Source organism: Lepisosteus oculatus, chromosome 1, assembly GCF_040954835.1.
Source record: "Lepisosteus oculatus isolate fLepOcu1 chromosome 1, fLepOcu1.hap2, whole genome shotgun sequence".
In the NCBI taxonomy this organism is placed as follows: Eukaryota; Metazoa; Chordata; class Actinopteri; order Semionotiformes; family Lepisosteidae; genus Lepisosteus; species Lepisosteus oculatus.
Genome location: NC_090696.1, coordinates 36,110,404 through 36,131,168, shown reverse-complemented (window position 1 = coordinate 36,131,168; position 20,765 = coordinate 36,110,404). Strand labels below are relative to the sequence as shown.

The following is a 20,765-nucleotide window of genomic DNA, read 5'->3' as shown; positions in this document are numbered from 1 at the left end:
TACCTGTTCATCCTGCATTAATTAATGAGTAATAAAGCAAACCATGTTCCTATAATGGGTTTTCCGCTTTCCTTAGGATATCCAATTTGCTCATTTCCCCCTGCTGTCAACTACCATGTGACTCACAAGATCTAAAGAACCAGAAGGTTTCCTAATACAAACCACTTCCCCCATTCCCTCCCAGTTTTTCAGAGGAAAAAAAATCAGACAAAAGAATGTAATTTAATTTAAGAAATTGATTTAAAGAAATACAGTCATTTGAAACCCATTTCATTGAGTGAGACAGTTGGGGTAGTAAGAGTAAACCAGTCACTGTTTGGTTTTGTTGACTGGTATATTCGTTTTTTGCGTTTTACTTTTTTTTATACAAAATGACTGGGTAATTGGTAATTGGTTTGTCCTTTCTGCTGCAGTCCTCATGTGAGTGTGGGAAGGATGAAGCTTGTCGAAGGCTGCTCTAACAAATGGGAACAATCGGGGAAATTGGATTTTTAACAGTGCATAAAGAGCATGCCCACAGCTGAGTCTGCGCCTGTTATAGGAGGGGGGCAGCTCTTACATACATCCATGCAAGCTCGCAGACTCCCAGGTGAAGCCACAGGGGATGTCAATTGCAAGGCAAGCTGAAACTACCAAACCACAGCAGCTCATGCCGAGAGTTTTTTGGCAAAGTGGAAGAGTTTTTTTTTTTTTGTCAGAAGGGTGTGAGCTGTGAAGTAATTCAACCCATGGACTGTGCTATACAGGAGTCCAGTTTTGTCTTCATGGCTGGGGTTGGTTAATTCAGTGTTGCAATTCTGGGTCATTTGACCTTCAGTTTTTATCACACACAAATGCAGAATTTGAGTACGTCAACTGAAGGAGACTCAAGCCTTCATCATCAGGACTGAGGAGCATTAAGACACGGACATAGACTTGCTTAGTTAACCAAAATGACGCTCTTGAGGTTTTTGATGTGTATATACAGTACTGTAGAATGAGTATGTGAAGTTATTTTCAGTGTTTTTGTGGTCATAACTTCCAAAAAGAATGACGAACAACTGCCTGGAAAAACACTACTGAAGGCTGACTTTTCGGGGGAGCCATCTGGGTGATTTAGACATAGATTAACTCATGACATCAATAGGCAATAAATTGACATAGACATGTCCAGATTTTTGTCAGGTACACCCTGCTTCTACCATTTTGTAATTCTACCATCATGTACTTTATAAGGTTTGAAATTTGTGATTCACAGGTGTGCTGATGTTTTCCCTTAATCTGGGCCTCACCCTAAAAATCAGCCTGCTCAAGCATTAGCTACACCTATTTGCAGTCTTAACACTATGTTGTGTTGTGTTAGTGTAAATGTTTGTCTGGTATGATCAGCACTTCAGAAAGTCATCTTTTTTCTTTGCTGAAAGTGTTTCAGAGCATTGGTTATATCCAAAACATGGGGGGGGAAAAGCTTAATTACTTGATAAAAACAGTCTGAATCATTATTAAGCTATTAAAAGGACAAAAGTTCTTTTGTATAGCACCATTACAGCATTGTGGTGTTCAAACAGAACAGAGCCACATTGTACTGTATTTCAGATTAATTAAGTGCCCAGTGCTTAGCGACACTGAGTGCAAAGACCATTTCTTTACTGTGGTTCGTGGTTTGTGAAACCTGTACTACTGCCAATTGTAGTGAGCTCTGGTTCAAAGAATGTGGGCTGAAGGTTCCAAGGGGATGTTTTCAGATGATACATGTATCAGGCATGTCCATTTAAATGTCAACAGCCATCTTTTTAGTGGCTGCAATAGATAGAATCCTCCAGACTGAAGCAGACATATCTTTCAACTGAAGATCCGGTAGATCGTTCCTGTAAGGCCTTGCTGCTTACTGGGAGATTTCCTTGTTTTCTTGTTTTGAATCTCGCAATCTTTGCTACAAACTGTACCTCCATGTAGATCTACTTCCATAAATTAGCAATCGGAGATGAATGAGAGAAGTAAGTGTATTACAAAACAGACATTTAAAACACAGATGCTCTTTGAACTTTTTAACAATACTTGGGAATTCATAAATGAGAGAGAGCTCTGGATCTTAGATCAGCTTTGGTACTAGTACACAAATCAAATTGTCTTGTGATAGTACAGAGTCACTTCATTGGACCAAGCACTGGTTTAGCTTTCATCTTTATGACAGTTTGCTTCATTAGTTTTTTGCAGTTGCATTACAGCCATTAACTATTTATCATTAGGATGTAACAGTTTTTGGTTTCAGAAGAGTGTGGACTATTGCTTCTGTATCATGTTCAGTATCCACTTCACTGTCCAAAAATAAATAATTGGTCTTTTTTTAACAAAAACACATTGTTTTTAAAGCTTTATAACACTTTTTCTGTTAACCCTTTTCCAACAATATCTTCACCTGCCTGATGATTATGACCTAATCTGTAAATCCTTCTTATTTCTCATAACTGATGTTATGGAAAGTACCAATACTAAGAAATATGCTATAAATATAAAAGTGCAAACATATTTTGCTGTGCTCTAGTCCATATCAAAATTTACATTTAAAATGTAATTAAAGGAGCAATTCTCAGTGATCTCTAAATCAGTTAGAAATGGAAAGCTGAAGAGCCAAGAGAATTTTGGATGTGCAAAATTACATAAACTGTTTTATTACAGTTTATGAAAGCCCATCTGTCCACAATAAGAAATACTGAGAGAAAAATCACAGTGAATACGTAGTAAATCATGATTGTAATGATTTATTGTAATAGTAGTTCACTGTTTGTTATACATAAGCTATAGTTTCAAAAGGCTATAATACTTCTGATCATTTCCTAGTGGAAAACAAATTACTCCAAATGCCAGTCTGCTGTCCTTCAGACCAGTGTGATAGCTTAACTCAGCAGTGACAACTCCATGAAGGTGAAGTACTGAACAAATCAATTCCTTGTCCAATGCAATTTTCTCTGAGCTCCGTTTTAGCGCAAAGCTGATCTATTAGAATTCACAATAGGACCTGAGAGGTATTCCAAAGAGTACCAATTTCAGGAAAGCATGAATGAGTTTTTTTCTTTTTCCAATCAATCAATAGCATTTAAGATAATTAGGCTATGGGCAGTCTGTGCTCTAGTCCCCATTAGTAGGAAGTAAGGTGCCTCTCCTTCACATGGGACATTCTGCGATGCTAATATCTCGAGGGGTGGGGTGGGCACGTGGAAGACCCATGCCTGTTTGAAAGGGTGAACCTCTGTTTTCTGTGATCTGATTGACAGGGCGGAACAGAGTCGTCAGAAGCAACGTTCTCAGGAACTGGAAGCTCTACTCGAAGCAGATCATGAAAAGATTGCCGAGGTAAACTGACATATCGGTTCTAGTACTGCCAAGGTTTTCTTTATCGTAACTTCTGTGCTAAAAAATAAAACTTAAATTGCTGAATGAATGTTTTCCCTTCTCCTGCCTCATTTGTAAATCGTAGCATTTTGAAAGCCATACCTGTATGGTTTAATATTACAGTTCTCCTCCCCCAGAAAACAATAGCAATATCATGCACCTGTGACATGCTCACATCTTTAGATATTCACACAACTTATGTCTGAAACAAATGAGATCCCTTCCTAGGATTTCATTACTTTAACATTGATTCTTTTATTTGACATTTATCATATTGTTGCTGTAATTGTTTTCCCAGCTATTGTACTGTAAACACTGTTTTAGTTTTGCAACCAACTTAAGTTTTGCTTGAAACTCTTGTGTTATTTCCTGCTGGTTTGTTGTACAGTATGTATGTGTGAACTGCTGATAAATACTAACGAACAATAGCACTCAAAACATATTCCTAAGACCTTGTTTGCATGAATTATTCAAATCACACCTCAAAGACAAAGCTATAGAAAAAAGTGGTAAGGTATAGTAATAAAACCCTTAAAAGTAATAACAGTGTTTAGGTTAGTCACTGTGACAAGTAGAGAGTTATTCTTGTCTCTTATTTAAAGAAACAAATCTCTGTAACTATTTATACACACGGGCTTTTGGAACACATGGAATGATGGATGACTGCTTATGACACTGCAGTATTTTTCAACCAGTTACTTACAGCTTTTGCTGACAGAAACCTGTTATTTATGACAATTATGGCCCATAACGTCAATTGCATGAGCAACTTTTCTGTGCCAACCTTTAGTAGAATATGTGCAAAATAATTATCAAAGTACTGCTGTATACTCCGTATTATTAATAAAAATAATATTATTAATAATCTACTGAAGTAATTTTGTTAAGGTAACTAACATACAGTACCTTGTCTAAGGTGACTTCATGTTTGTACAGTATGTAGTAGTTAATGTAGTGTATGGTAATAAAGCAAAACTTTTATAACACTCCATAATAATATTATAATTTACTCAATAAGCACAGCTAGATACAGTGGTGATGGTAAATACAAGGATGGGTTTGAGGATCTGCATGTGCAGTAGGAAGAGGTGGATTCTGTGGAGACACCAGAAGGGTGTTAGAACTGAGTGGTCCTGATTTGCTTGAGTGAAATTGAATGTGTCGTGTGTACGTTAAAAACTAAAGGATCATGGAAATTATGTCTTGAAATATAGAATGGTCTTCCTAAATCAGTGAATTGCAGTTTTAATATCCTTTATGCAATATTTTCTTTTCTTTAACTAGTATGAAAAACAAATGGCAGAATACCAGGAAAAAAACAGTCGACTCCAAAGGCGCTTGACGCAAGCAGAACAGAGAGCCTTCACAGCTTCGCAGCAGGTACTGTATACATAGACACCACAGAGCAAAAACAAAAGTGTATTAAAACTGTAGATCCTTTATTATAACTATTGTCTTTCCCTTCTGTATGCCTGCAACCATCATGTTACTGTATCCTAGAAAATGTCTTGCAAATATATCACCTGAGACCATATTTTAATGTCCTTCTTGAAGAGACACATCTTGTGTCCTGGATTAACCACTGGTCATCTCCAGTTTGGTTTTGTACAGGGGATTGAACTGAACACGGGCATAAAATATACAGTACTAGCTCAGGATGAGAGATGCAAGTTGATTGGCGAAATGCGTTTGAAGAGGAGCAGTCCGAGTTACAGGCCACGTTTTGCAAAGGAGCGAATGACCCAGTGAGGGTGGGAAAAATACAGCAGCAAATTGTGAGGTGCAAATCATTGTTCTGGAAATCTCCAGTCTCTGGTCGCGTTTGAAGACAGGGTGATGGTAACTGTATTCCATTACTCTTTTAAAGTAACTTTCCTCAACATGCAGTATCAGTCTCTTTCTTACAGAAAATAGGATATTCTTTGAAGTTATTTTTTTTTGAAGAAAAGGAAAAGGAGGCTACATGATGAAACGCCTGCTAAAATGTTTTTGCTCACTTCCAAGTATCTTTTTTTTCTATTTTTTTGCCTTTTCAGCTCAGCAGAATAACCTCCCAGAGAAAGACTGCAGCTTCTGTGGTGGATTTGGAGACTTTGTAACACTGCAAAGAAGTGATACAATACTGAACTGTTTTAGACATTTATTAAACTATAAATGGAGGTGTATATTCAGTGTCATTCTGTGAAGGTATTTACAATAGAGCATGACTATTTGAGCCAATTCAATTTTTTTTTCATTCTAAAAAGGAATTAACAATGTAGTTTTTCATAATGTAAAGATAATTTGTTAAGACCTTTTTATTGTCCTGATAATTTAATTTCTAAAGATACTCATCAGATGTGAATGGATTATGTTACTAAGAAAGCATTAAATCAAATGAAATAATAGCTGAAATGTCTGCTTCAAGGTTATCTTTAACATGTAAAATAATAATTTCTGAGAATCAACTTTGAATCAACTTTGATCCTGCTCAGTACAAGAGGAACTGCAGGTTCAGATATCTGCTGGGTGGTTGGTTAAGGTGGGATTATAACTGAATGCTGCCAAATTTTAGTCCCTCCTAAAAGGTATACAACAATAACATACAGTATATGCAATAACAATAATGTTAAAACATCAAATTTTGTTGTATTACATCAGGTGACTTTCTTTTTATTCTTCAGACAAACTTTGAACATTTTAGAAATGACTGAAGTAGTGTAGTCAAAATGTGAAATGTCTAGGTAGTTCCCAAAGTTTCCAGTGAAATTAATGTCATTCAGGTCAAATCAAGAATTGATTTCATTGGTCACAAAATAACTCTGAGATACATGAGAATCACTTCTAGCTGATGCAAGCCAGTTATATTTGCAGACAGTCATTTTCTTAAACCTGGAAGATATAATAGTATACACTTATGATTTAGAATAAGACTTTAGCACACAAAAATCTATAGGTTTAATTGTAGGTTTTCCTGTTAACATGTACATGTTAACAAGGAATGACATCACAATGCATCATTGTTACTGACAAAGAGCAGTTTTATGTTACAATAAATTCCAGATTACAATAAACAGTTAATTTTGTTAACTGAAAACGTGGCAAAACAATAATAAGGATATTGTGACTGACAGAGGACTATCACCGAGTATGCAGGCATTTTGATTACCTAAGTTCTCAGGCAGCCTGTTTCACGTTTAATTAAAACGGCAGCATTGGGTTTACTCCAGGCAATTCAGCACACGTGTGCGACGTGTTAAATGGAAACCAGCTGCCCAATGATACGATAAGCTTGCCTTTTAGTCATCCAGAATCAGATGGGTTTTTAAAAGAAATAACTGATCAATTGTAGTTGTCACGTGTTACTGGAATAGGTTCCTGACACAAAGCTACCTGACATGTAAGGAAGAGTGCAGTCAAGTGGCATCGTAGGCCTCATTGATTTTTAGGGGGTGGAGTCTGAAGGGCAAAGCCACAGACGAACGGATTTCGTCTAATCAATTCTAGACATCTAATATCCTTTTGGCTTTTGTGCATAAAGGTAAGATTTGACTGGGCACACAGAAAATTGGACGTAATCTGAAACGATTAGTCATATCAGTAAATGCCAAGGCAGTGTGAAAAACATTTTTTCATGTTTTTCATGTTTCACCTTTTTTAAAAACAGATTCTTTTTCATGGTGGAATAGTTTAAATCTTCTGAAGACCGTCTGAGACCTTTCTTCGTCAGGTGCTGGCCCTAATAGTTTAACGACTTCCATGTCCAGTTATACCAGTTAGTCTGAAGATAAAATAGGGTCTAAAAAGATAAGAAAAGGGATGAATGGGACAAATTCTCAAAGAATGGGCCGACGCTTGTGGTCTTGAAACAAAGAATTGATATGAGTAAAAAATGTGGACATGTCGTTGAAAGCAATGTCTAAGCAGTCACTGATTTCTTAAGGCTTAAAAACGCAATTAAAGTTTATCATTTATAGATGATTTTTTGACAAATGTTAGTATGAATGGCTGCACTGTTGGGTTATAAACCAATATGCCTTATTACAAATATGTATTAGATGCCTTCTACTTAGGACAACATGACACTGGGAAGCCTAGAAATGCCACTCTGTTCACTGTGCTTACATTGAGCAGGCTTTCAGCAGCTTTCAGGAATACAGCCTCATAAGGGCAGGGGGATCTTTTATTTTGCTTGTAGTTTATGATCTCTATCCTGAGCATGTTTTGAACTCTTCACTACTGCCTTGTTGGTGCACCATGAAATACCTGTATTTGTGAAATTACATCTAAAGAAATTAACACTGTTGTTCCTGATGGAACAAGCACAAAATAGTCCAAAGCACCTCTCACATGATAACATAAGACAGGACTTCCCTTGAATCCATTTACTTGCGGTTTTCTGCTAAACTTTTTTTTCCTGCATCCCATTAATTGGATAATTAACTGGTTGTAGCAAAATTCAGAAATATCCCGGATTGACACAGATTGAGAAGCCCTGCCTTAAAGGAATTGTCTATTATAAAAGTAACACTTAATGTGTGTGTAAGGGTAATCTCGCCTCAGAAAATATTATTTCTTAATAACACATTGCATCTCAAATGTCTAGAAAATGTGTGTATAATAATAAAAGACCCATTTTGGTGTTTACTGAAGTAGTAAGGGAATGGGTTATTTCAAATTACATTCCAAAGCCAGAAAATGTACTTTTCACTTCATTTGTCTCTGAAATATTATATTTCACATTAACTTTTCGTGGAAGTCTCAAATTCAATTTATAAATCTAGCATTAATAGCCTGGGTTTACTGGTTATTACATGACTGTAAGCTGTCCAGCAAAGCTGTAATTGGGCTTTCTTCTTGGTTTTTAGTGGCATTAGAACTGACAACTATATTGCAATCTGTCACCAGCACATTTCCAGTAATTCCCAGGGAACATAATGAAGTTACTACTTGATTTGTAGCCCTCCAGTAAGATGGCTTATAGAACTGCTTTTCTCAAAAGACCAAATGCTCCTGGATGACTCATGTGATGATGCTAAAGAAACATTAGCACTGCCAACCATGGTAATTTGTGATTAAAAGTGGAATAAATTGACAAGCTGGAAAAGACTTCACAATCTATTACTGTGCCAATTCGGGGAATAACTTGCAGCTCTGTATGCATATGAAGTCACAGTCTCCACGGCTCAAGTGATTCAGTGCACACAGCATGGTTATATACATGGTAGATTGCGCGTCAATGGCAATACCATTACCTGAGCTTTAAAAGCTAAACTTGATAATTAATCCTCTTCACACTAACTCTATAAACCATTTTCTTAAAGCTATGAAGTCAAATGGCATAACCTGGGTGGTATCAGATTGTCAAATGTACCTCTTTAAAAGTACCAAGATTAGAATCTCAAAATAATTTTCATTAATAAAGATGCATCATTTTTAAAGCTCTTCCACTGCCTGATTGCACATCTAAATTGCACTCACCATACAAGTATTTAAATATTAATTTAATTGAAATTTAAATTTCAGTCCACCCCTCACTATCCATGTATGATAAAAACAATAAGGATCCATGATCGCCATTATCAGCCAGGCCTGAAGAGGTATGTTCATGTAACTGTGGGATGTGAACATCTGAATAATGCAATTTCCTTTTTGACATTTTCATAGATGGAACCATCTTGTGAAATACAACCCTCAGCACGTACACAATCTCTCAGTATTGGAAAATATCAGGAACACAGAGAAGGACAGTTATATATATATCGCAAAATTTACAGCAGTTTATTCACAAAGACAAAAAGGCACGATTCTTCTAAATGTTCATTCAAAAACAAAAATATACAGTTGTCGTCAACTACTTATATAAATATCTTCAAATGGAAAAAAGAAAAAAATAAATACAGCAAAGGGCCAAGTCATATAAAATAGTTTTCTATGTATAAATCTTTTTTTTATATATTTTTTGCCTGTGTTGCTTCATGCATCTATTTGCTTCTTGAACTCAAATGGACACAAAGCTAGGCACATAGTGAGAATTTTCTGTACAAGGTTTAACTGTAATTACAGTATGCACATCTTTAACACAGTGATGGGAAATCAAATGCACAACAAATATCCCTTTGTTTACCTTTTTTAGGCATGCCACTTTTACAGAAGCTTAATTAGCCTAATCTAATTGACATTGTATAGCAGTTATAATGTTCGTTCCAACCACTGTGTACAGTACTGTAAAACTGAAAAGGTTGTAAGATTTAAAATGGATTTCCAGCTGTAACAAGTATGACAGACAGCACAGAATGGTGTATTAGTCTCAGGCATTATTAAACTGCATTCACAAACATCTTGCAGACCTCATTGCTCCTCGTTTATCTTACTAAGCTAAAGTCTATGGAAAAATATGGCTAAGCATTTTACAAGTAATGTAATTGAAAAAACAAAGCAAAAATGTCAATGACGCCCTGATATATAGGCAAGCTATGATTTCTGCTTTCACGTCATCTTTTTCACTGTAACATGAAAGTGTCACTTATGAATTAATCTGAACAATCTGTGTCAAAGTGTCTTTAAGAGGCATTTAATACTTTCAGTTTGTTACATTCACTGACACTCTTCAGTATGCAGATGTAATGAACAGATGACACTGAGATTTATTGCTGGCAGCCCCTCATTATTGCTCATTAATAAATAGTCCAAGTAGAAGGAAGGGCTAAATTGAAAGACTGCAGACCTACGGTATTTGGCAAGACGTAAAACTACTACTACTGTATATGCACTGATATATGTATAAAAAAGGTTTCGCGCAATCCCTGTATTTCAATGCATTTACACTGAAGAGATCTGGCTCCAGTCTTAAGTGCAGACACTAAGTGCAGCTCCTCATAACACAGGCATCGTGAAGCAACAAGCAACAGAACTGCCCTGCTCAGAAAACAAAGTGGCTGCTTCAATCACACCCTTCTTTGCAATGATCCTTGTACATCTCAGGCAAAATCTCTGAGAACTAAGCATTATCGGTTTTAGAGAGAACTCCTAACTAAAGAAAAGAAATGAAAAGGTAATGAAAAGATTCATTAACCTTGAATGGAAAGAGATTAGAATTTGTCCAAAACAAAGCATAAATTAGAAACATCACATTTATAAACAGAACAGTGCCTAACAGGCTCCTACTAACATTGAAAACAATGATTTAACTGGATACAGCAGTGCATTCCAATGATTTTCCATACTTTTACTTAAGTGCGAACATTTTTTTAAGAACTTGTGCTTTTTTTTGTAATCAACAAAAACAAAGCAACTTAAGGTCAATACTATGGCCCCACCACTCACTGAGGCTGGTCAGTTTCACTTTTATCATTTACTTTCAGGCAGAACTTGTCAAACAGGGTTAGTGTTTTCAACTCCAGTAACCTTTGTGTTGGAATTCAAACATTTAGTAAGGTCAAACAACAACAGAAGAATTACAATGACAAGATTAAGACTCTGTACACTGAAATGATTCAACAAAAATAAATACCAGCACAGTGATGGAATCATGAAAGCGAATCGCTTGAGAGAATCATTCTGGAAACACAAAATAATAATCGCAGTTCAGGCAGTGGTTCAAGTAACCAAACTGGCCGACACCCAAGACAGTTCCCCCTCTCATGAGGCCAGAATGCTCCTGCGGATTATGTCTGTCCCATAGCGCCGGTTAATGGGCGTACCCGCATTTAGTCGCTTTGGACGGCACTTCTTTTCTTTCGCCTCTACCTCAGAGTCACTCAGCTCAGCGTCAGGTGCGTAGCCGTCATTTTCCACTTCCGTTTTTAGCCGGGCCTTGGACCTTGCTTTGGGCGAAATCCGGTGGACAGCCCTGTCCTCGGATGGAAGTTTCCCGTGAGGAGCCTCTTGCCCTTCTGTCTGCTGTGGCCGCTCGCCTTTCTTTGGGATTTTAAAGCCACCCCAGTTTTTCATGGGGCTGGTGGGTGTATTAGGCACTGAAACGATGACCGCTTGGTTGCAGTTCGCCTTCTTCAGCGAGCCATTGCATTTAGGCACTGCGTCCCCAGAGGGCCTCCGGACAGGGTTTCTGGCTGCGGGCTGCGTCAGGGGCGGCGGTGGGGGGGCTCTCTTGTTCTCCATCTGCTTCAGCATCAGGTCCTCCGTGGGCCGCGCGGGCTTGTGTCCAGGCCTCGAGGAGGCTCGCTCTCTCAGCTCGTGCCCGTTCTCTTCGTGCCGGTGGCCGTCGTCTCTCTTCTTGTACTCTCCTACAACCGTGCCGTTCCTCTTCTCCCTGAGGTGAGGCAGTCTGGGGAAGGGTTTGAGCCTCTCAGTGTCCGGAGCCCTCTCCCCTACTTTTCGGCTCGTGCCCCCGCTGTCACTGTTGTTGTCAGCCAGGCCACCACATTCAGTGGAGGAGTTTGGCAGCTTCAGCAAGCCACTCCTGCAGTTTTCCTGGGATGCTCCGCCTCTTTCACGTCTGTGTGAGCCCTTCCCGGGGCAAGGCCTCCCCGTCTCGTGTCCTGGGTGCTCCGAAGGAAACTTAAGAGGCTCAGGTTTGGACGCTTCAGATGTTAAGTCACTAAAGAATAGTGCATCTTCCAGGTGGATCGATGATGGTATACCTGGATTGATGATAAAAACATTTTTAAAAATTACCAGCCTTGTTTAATACACTATTACAAATTATTACACCTTATATCTAAGTTTCGTATTTTTATTTTTCCTCTTGAAATGTGTGCGGTTACAAATAAAAAAATATTTCCAAACCCTTTTGAAGAAAGGCTTACCTTAAGGTTCTCTGAACCTAACCCAGGTATTTGCTGTACTTTCAGTTGAATCCTTAACTGAGCTAATAATTTGCCGACACCTTTTTCATTGCCGTTCCACTTTGAAAAACATTGTTTTTGAGCTATGAATTTGTGACATTTGTGAAATTTGTGAAATTGACAGTTCTAGAACTGCAAACTCCACAAAATACTATAAAGGATTAGTTAAATTTGGGGATCAGTTTAATAAAAAGGTTTGGATAGATCAAAAACCAACAGACACTGAGGTCACTGGGACCCAGACTGGGAGAAACCAATGTTCTCTCTTATTTTGTTTTTTATTTTCTTCTGTTTTATTTCCTCCTATCTGAAATTATATGTTACTGCTCAGCCTGACTCAGTACTACCGCTCATGCAGCATATGTATCCTCCAAACTGTGCTACGTTAAGCTATCAGTTGTGTCTGCACTTTGAGCTCAACACTCAACATGGCTTACGGCCAGGTTGAGGACTGACATTATACTTGAGGAAAGCCCAGCTGTCTTCAGCCCATGCCTTTTCTCAGACAGCGCGTTTTCAATTTGCAAAGCGAACCTGCCCTTCATGAAACCATACTGACTTGGTGTATACAGTATGTCCTCTTCCCATACATGCACAGCTTTGACAAAGATAGCTCCCGTTTAAAAAAAGTACAGTGATTTATACCAAACCCTGGTTATAGCCAACACTACTGCACTCTTCATGAAACATTGCATTGGCCCAGCTCAGAGAATAAAAAACTCATTTCTTGTATCAAGTTTATAAAGCTATTCACTGGCACTACTCCAAAGTACCTTGAATCTATAACGCTATCATCTTGCCGAAATCAAATGATGTGCCTGCAGTACTGTTAAAAATTCAATTTGACATGAATTGTGGCTCAAAGTGCATCAGATTTATCTTTTTAAAAAATATATGGATGTCTAATCTTACACAAGGCTGTAAATCACATAAACAATTATGACAACGTAACTAATATCACCTGTTACTTACGTTTTTCTTACTTTGTACTCTCCAACATGATTCTTGTCATTTTTCTTTCTTATATTTTTCAAAATTATGTTTGCCACTTTCTGTTATTCTTTCTGGAATATTCAAGGGTTATTTTCTAGTTAAGTTTGAAATTTAAGAACGGTGCACAAAACAAACCGATCCTTCTACTTTTCATGAAACACTGCTATGTTGCTGTCGACTTAAATTGTTTACCATGTCTGTCAAACTCCTTGTTATCTGTAAAAGGCCTTTCCCCAGATGAATCCTTAATAACCAGGCAGAATCAAAGGTTTCTGCTCAAGCAAAGACTCAAGTGTTAAATGTTTGCTAGGGGAACCCTTTAAATGGACTCAATAAATCGAAATTCACAGATCAGGACTGGTAAACTTTAACCAGTGCCTTCTGAAGGGACTTAAGGACTTCGCCCACCAGAGAGCCGCTCCTCTTCCAGCAGCCTGACGTGATGATGGAGGATCTGCTCCTGCACCCGGCACACTGACCGCTTCATCTTCTCTCGCCTGGTCACCATATACGTCAGGTTTCGAACCTGCAACCAAAGTTCACCATGTTACAAAAAAAATGTCAGATCTACTAAAATTCATCTTCAACTAGATCCCATCCTGAAAGCCCCTGTCTGCTGCCGAAACACGGGAAGACAGGAATGAGCAGCAAAGACTGTTTCTTCATGGACGGAAGAACCCAGCTCAGTTTCCTCCTCCCAGGTGCTGCAGACTGGAAATGCCTTTCAATGACATTTCTCTAGCTGAAATGGAGGACAGCCAAAAAGTGCACTGCTTAGATTACATGAGTAGGGACAAGTCTACTCTTCAATGTTTTTCATTAATTTTACCAATCTAATGCGATGTATAAATACCATCTGTGAATGATAAGTATAACAGCAAATCAAATGCTGTCATTTACAGGTCTGAATATGCTTTGAGTCAGTTATTTTAAAACATCTCACATGCTCTATCAATAATGTGCATTAGATTATCAGATGATATGTCTGGGTCTTACCGGCTATTAGTATTGGATAAGTAAAGCATTACCAAGGCTGCTCTAAAAATTAGGGATTCTAAATTTGAGAAATACAGTAAATTGGACACTGAAGCTAAAAGAATATTAAATCATTCTGTATGTGTACTGTGATTGAATTGAATACTGAAATGGCATGACTGAAAATGAAGCTATTAAAAAGCAGGATGCTCCCAAACTGCAATATAGTCAGAGTGCATGACTCTTGACCTGGCTTCCTTACAATACCGAGTGCACAATTTATATGAGCAAAGTTATTACAAAGTGGATAATGGCAAGGGAGAAAGTAGGAATATCCACAACATCAAACAAAACTTTTTCCAATTTTCAAATGTCAATTTGCTAAATATTAAGTATTAACTTCTAGGTAAATCAAGCAGTGCCTATTTACTTGTCTTCTGTTAAGTGCTGATGCTCTTTGTTGAAAAGTACTGTATATACAGTAAATGATTGTCCTAAGGTTATAAAACAAGACACCATTCTGATCATCCTGCATGTATTGCACAGCAGAGAAACAAACTGTTAGTGATGATAATTTAGCAAGCACATAAAAACAGCCGCTTCCTTGAGGGAGAGAATACGGAATATGAATGTAGAGCACACACAGACTGAAAACTCCCTGTAGGTGTAAGATTAACCTTCAAGAATCAGAGAGAGGGCAGATTTGACATGGCAAGTTGTCAGTTGCTTGCACTTGAGGTGCTACTGCCGCTTTGGACTGTCAAGATGAAAACAGCTTGAATTTGTAGCTGAATTACAACATACATGCATTCCAAAGTACTCAGCACCCTGTATAGTACTTGTCACAGTGTCATTTTCACTCTTCAGCATCCCCTTCATCCGTCTGAACCACACACTTCATTACTTTACCCATAACATAACATCCATGCTAGCAGCCAGAAATTATAGTCTAAGACATCAGGAGCCAGCAGTCAATTTGTATGAATTCTGGTTTTCTACTTGCTCTGCACTGAAAACACCCTTTTATGCACTTAGGAAATTAGTGGTAGTTAAAGCTATAAAATGTTGGTTAGTGCTCATGACATGTACTGTATGTTATAGGGTTACTAACTGCATACTGTTGTGAATAGTAATGATCCTGTTAAATAATATCCCAACTATTTTTCACTACACATAGCCTTTCAGAAGTGCCTTCTGCTTATTCAACATTGTGCACTCTTGGGCTCTTCCCTGAACACATGCTGTTTCTCCCTTCTGGCTTCTCTGCTGCTCTCACTCACCGTTCCTTCATTTTCTTGAAGCTCACATCTTTTGTTTTATTTCACTCCCTGTACAGTTTTCTTTCAGCATGTATACTTTTGCCCTCCTCTCTGCTGACAAAGTGAGACTGATAGAAGAATAGAACATGGATGGCGAACGCCTGCTTCATCAGCACCCATCCAGCCTCTCTCCCTTGTACTCGTTTCCATTTTTTATTCTGCTGTTAAGAGGACTTTCTGCCTCAGTTACTCATCTTCCTCAGCTCTTCATATTCATAAATGTGCTTTGAGTGCCTATTTGCAATCCAACTGTAGCTTTTACACTCTAATATGGAACATAAGGTCCTATTAGAATTATTTAATAATCTTACAATATGGCAGTATTGAAAAATGATTTGATCACTTGTAATTGTTTTTTTCCCCTCACACTTAATAATCCATTATTCTGTTTAATGAAACTACTTTGTTTAGTATATTAATGAATACAAGAAAGGACAACAGGTTTAATGCTTTGTGACCTGGACCTCAGAAGTTAAGTAAGGCTGGGCCTGGTCAGTACTAGAAAGGGACACCACCAAGGTGAAACAGGTTTGGTGTTTTCAGATAACTACAGCGATATGGGACACTACAGGAGATGCAATCTTCAGAATGAGACGATAATCCAAGTTCCTGACTGCTTACGGAACTGCTCGTATGTTTGAGAGCGTTACTCCCAGTGTCCTTGCTAAATTCCACTTCAGACTTGAAAAACATCTCATCCTTAAACTGTCTCCAAAATGGGAGAAGTAATCTCTGAGTGCCTAGTCTTGATCTGCTGTGTAGTGGGGTGGCTGTCATTCCTCAACATACTAACAGTAAGTGATGGACAAAGTTGGTCCCCTTCAATATGTATAGAGCTTTGGGACATTTTGGGATGAAAAGCAACACACAAATAATAATAATTGCTTACACTTATATAGTGCTTTTCTGGACACTCCACTCAAAAGTGCTTTACAGGAAATGGGGACTCTTCTCCACCACCAACACCACCAATGTGCAGCCCCAACCTGCTCTCGCACTTGCACCCAAATGCACTTATTATTACGCATACAGTTTTTTATAAAACACTATTTTACTTGTTTATAATACTAATACTTGTTTCTTTTTTTTTAAATATGCCCACCAAAGTAAAAAAGATCAATGTTTTTCAAATCTCAACTTTATTGTCTACAACCCCTGCTGCTTCACTTAAGGGAGAATAAGGACCTGCCGACACCCACCTGTTGAAGCCACTCTCTATATGATATGCTGCAGACTGCGCATAGTGCTCACTCAAGGAGTGGCTTGTCTCACACTGATGTCACTGACAGCTTGCAGGCGACCACCAAGTTTGCTGGAGTTGCTGTTTGCCAAAAGGTGAGAAGACCCAGGATAATCCCTACCATAACTGGCAGCCCTCTGACAACTGTGCACAGCAGTCTAGTGACATATCCCAGGCTCCAGGCAGCAATGTCTGGGCCATAGACTTTAGTGGCCATAATTTTAATGTTTAGTCCAAAATTCTTTTCAGGATTCTTTCATCTGTTTTATTTTTATGACCTTACATTTCCTAAACTTCCCTGGGGAAATGTGTCTGTGGTACAGTACTAATAATAATCTGTTCAACACTATTCAGGCTGTGAATTACCATAGTTGCAAATTTGCCAGAATGGAGTGGATGGCAAAATGTTATTAAATTCCAAATGATGAGCTGCTGCCTTTTACAACAGAAACCACTTGACAGTATTTTATTTCTTAAAAGTGACATTCATTTAACAGTCTAAAGCTCAGGTCTGGAGCTGTGGTCAATGAGTTACAATGATGTCACTCCATTACATTTACTGACCAAGATTCAAGCACGTGATCATGCACTTCACATTCTCCAACACACTTTGGCATAAATTGTTTTGATTGGAGCTTTAAGATACAGATTAACAGGTTTATTGTCACACAACATATGGAGAATCTAGCCCTTAAAGAATAATTGTTTTTTTTACAATGAAAACTGGATATTCTAGAATTCCTTGAAGCAGGACATTTTGAAAATATATTTTATATAAATATAGAAATATAGAAAAAAAAATAAAAATCATTGCTTATAATAATTTCTGATTCTACAACACAAGACCAACTGCTACAGCTAAAATTTCAGACAAATCTAACAACACACTGTTTATAAACTATTTTTTTTTATTTTTGAATCCCCGCACCAATATGATTTAAACTCTACCATGTAATACTGCCTTGTCATGTGACTGTCTGTGCATCTACAGTATGTCCAAAGTATAGAAAGGATTTGGATAGTATTTGAAAAGATAGGATTTGAAAGTACAAAATTAAACTATGGTTTGCATTTATTTTAGAAATACTTCTAAAAAATAACTACATTTTTACTGACTGAATATTTTAATACTCAAAACTCCCACTTAGGCATTTTGTCTCTCCAAATCTATACTTCTGTAGAAGTCTCAGTTATGAACTCTGTTAATCATGTTGAAAAAGCTCTATAATATTTTATTCCAAACTGCCTTTCCAATCTAATACTGTCAAACTTCAAGGAAATGCCTCATATACCTCATCTTTTCAAAGCTTTAAAAGATTATTAACTGTTCTCCGCTACTGAACTCCTCTGTGTGTGGTTATAAAGCTTTTCTGCTTTTGTGTATGATTTAAAAGTGGCCCTTCTCTTTCTCAAGAGCTCTTGACTGTAATAAATGGCTATTTTTATGAGTCTACAGCACATCAATATTTCTGCCTTAAAGTCTACATTCACAAGACAATGGCAGCAGCTATATTTACATTCCTGGCCATGCTAAAAAAGCCAATTTCCCATGTTTCAGGATGTATAACATTAGAGCAAATGCTCCTGATATCAAGCCTTAACAAATCTATGCCAACCAAGACCCAAAGACAAATTACACAAACCTTTTAATTTAAGCCAAGTAAGAGAACTGCTGGGTATTTATTTGGACTATCTGAGCGAAGTACCACTCTTAAGGGTACAAAACCAATGTTCCCACCCGGGATTTGAACTCGCGATCCTCCAGTCGGGAGTCCGAACCACCCCTTCACACAGCTGGCCAGCCTATTCATCGCTGTCAGGTAGTGAAGGCTGGACTACCGCTGTGACTTCCCTCGGTCTTAATTACACACTGCATCTCTGCCAGGCTTCCAGCACCGAGCACCCGCTGACTCTCTGCGGTGCGCCTGTCTGGGGAGGCGTGCCGGTGTGATTAACAAGAGCAGAAGGGAGTGACCAGTGATTTGGACTGACAGACTGGAAACTGAATACAAAAGAAGAGGTGGGGGTGTGTTCGTGCTGTAATAAGAGGAGGCAGCTAATGAATTTCTGTGATAGGAGGGGGAAGAGTCTCAGGACAGTTGCTACAAACAAAAGGGCTACTTTTATATAAAATGTACAGTGTAATGCTTATTAGTACCATCTGCATCAGTGTCAAGGGAGACCTGCAGAACTAATTGTTAACATTTGTATGTAGTTCACATTGGTGTACATTTAGCAAGGTCATGAATCTTTGATTTACTTTAAAAGAAGAATAAAAAAAACTAACAAGATAGCTTCATTTATACATAGAAGAAAGTACAGGTCATAAGACAGTTACAAACAAGAGGACACTCAGCCCCTATAGTCCATTCGGGTTTAGCAGTAACTTGCCAACTATAAACTATTAAGCTAAAACTACAAAGCTCAGGAGAGCAAAGCTATCAAAAAGAACAACATGTGGCTTTGACTATTTCATTTTTTAGTCAACAGCGCCGGGGATGTCCAAGGAAAGCCAGATAGCTGCTGAAAGGTGGTATTGATGGACCAGTAAGACACACTCTTATCTCTGGGCCAGATTTCCCAGTCCCAATGCCCAAGTAAGGTGACTTAGGTCACTAGGCTTAAGAAGGTACTGTACCATCTCTGACATGAGATGTTTAACAAAGGTCCTGACTGCTTGGTCATTAAAGATTCTACAGCATTATTCATAAGAGTAGAGGTGTTAACCCTGGAGTCCTGCCTAAATTCCACTCTTGTAGAATCCTGCTTTTTTAATGTTCCTCCTCACTTACAATGAAGCAACTTCTTGTCGCTTCAGCACCTGATCTGCTGTGCAGTGGGACTGCTGGTGCCATGCTCACCCCAATAGGTGAAGTGGGTCCCCTCCCTGTTCCTCTATAGGATCATTCTGGATGGAAAGCACTATAAAAATCATCATTGGAGTCCCAAAGTGCCTTGTTACCTCATTGGTTTTGCACATGTCAATTTCCATTCTGATGTCTTTTTGAAAGCACCAGTCTACATTCCATCCCTCCAGTTATCAAGCTAGTCAGTTTTTCAAGTACAATACTTACATTTATATGAAAACAAAGCTTAATAAATCTCACGTAAGTGAACTCAAGTTTAAAAACCACACCCAAAGTCATTTATAATTGGGTACGCAAATGCTTTGTTAAGGATCTGCACGCTATCAGAGACTGGAAGGGCAAGTTTGTTTTGCTTTGAGATTTGGAAGTTCAAAGGAAGCATTCAGACAACCACAAAATCTATTTCCAAGCTAAGCTTAAATTCAATTGTCACCTATTCGCAGAACATGCCAATACATCGTGTATGACTACGGAATTCTTGCCTTGCCCTCAATCCCACACAAGGCACAGCTGCTTTTCTGAGGTCAGGTTTCACAGAAACGTAGCCAACCATGCTGCAAGGCCATAACTTCCTGGCAGAGTTATTTCCAATGAACATTATTAGGAGCCAGAGGGTTCATCTGGTTGTTGCTTTGGTATTTAGCACTCACACTAGCCACAGTAAAAAAAAAATCTACTTTAGGGGAATTGCTGATGCTAGATCAGTGAGAGAATATAAAGAGAAGAATCCAACAACAATACTACTGTTATTGTTCCTTTAGAGCTGAAGACTGGGAAGGCACCAAAAACCTGCTGCATTTTTAACCCTCCCCCTAGTTAAATACAGAATCAGGCTTTCAGTGTTTACCAGTCCTGCCAGCAGCTGTTATCACTTGTCAAAGTCCTGCATTTGCATGATAAGCAGGAACTATGCTAAGGTCCTCCATGTGCTAAGGTCATAAGGGTCTTTCAGTATAACCTCACCAAGGCAAACAACAACTGTTAGTTTAGACACCCCAGAGAAAGATTATTTACAAGGTTATTACACCCCCTAAAACAAAACGAGTCTTCCAAGGGTCTCTCATGTTTTGTTCACATACATGGGATTTTTCATCATTTACAGAACTTTAGAAATCCAATTTCTTTATAACACAGTATTATATTTACCTTAGCCTGAGCTATGAAACCCTTCTACTGTATGCATCCATAATTAAAAATCTATCCATACTGGATT

At 38.2% G+C, this 20,765-nt stretch overlaps 2 protein-coding genes across 12 annotated transcripts in view; one reads left to right on the top strand and one right to left on the bottom strand.

Moving 5' to 3' along the window:
• The window catches only part of sclt1 (sodium channel and clathrin linker 1), a 132,001-nt gene extending 126,464 nt beyond the window's left edge, over nt 1–5,537 (top strand). For all 4 annotated transcript variants that reach the window (XM_069189849.1, XM_006629701.3, XM_015344882.2 and 1 more), the window contains 3 exons: nt 3,255–3,333; nt 4,657–4,752; nt 5,409–5,537. In XM_069189849.1, coding sequence (XP_069045950.1) covers nt 3,255–3,333; nt 4,657–4,752; nt 5,409–5,471 — 238 coding nt within the window. In that variant the 3' untranslated portion in view covers nt 5,472–5,537. The remainder of the gene's footprint in view (nt 1–3,254; nt 3,334–4,656; nt 4,753–5,408) is intronic.
• Nucleotides 5,538–8,940: 3,403 nt separating this feature from the next.
• Nucleotides 8,941–20,765, bottom strand: part of jade1 (jade family PHD finger 1) — a 50,194-nt gene continuing 38,369 nt past the window's right edge. For 6 of the 8 annotated variants that reach the window (XM_015344875.2, XM_015344874.2, XM_015344873.2 and 3 more), the window contains 2 exons: nt 13,560–13,677; nt 8,942–11,954 (listed from right to left, as the gene is read on the bottom strand). In XM_015344875.2, the coding sequence (XP_015200361.2) occupies nt 10,993–11,954; nt 13,560–13,677 (1,080 nt within the window). In that variant the 3' untranslated portion in view covers nt 8,942–10,992. Of the gene's footprint in view, nt 11,955–13,559; nt 13,678–20,765 lie in introns of all 8 variants that reach the window. The other 2 variants (XM_015344872.2, XM_006629702.3) reach the window with 2 other exon arrangements.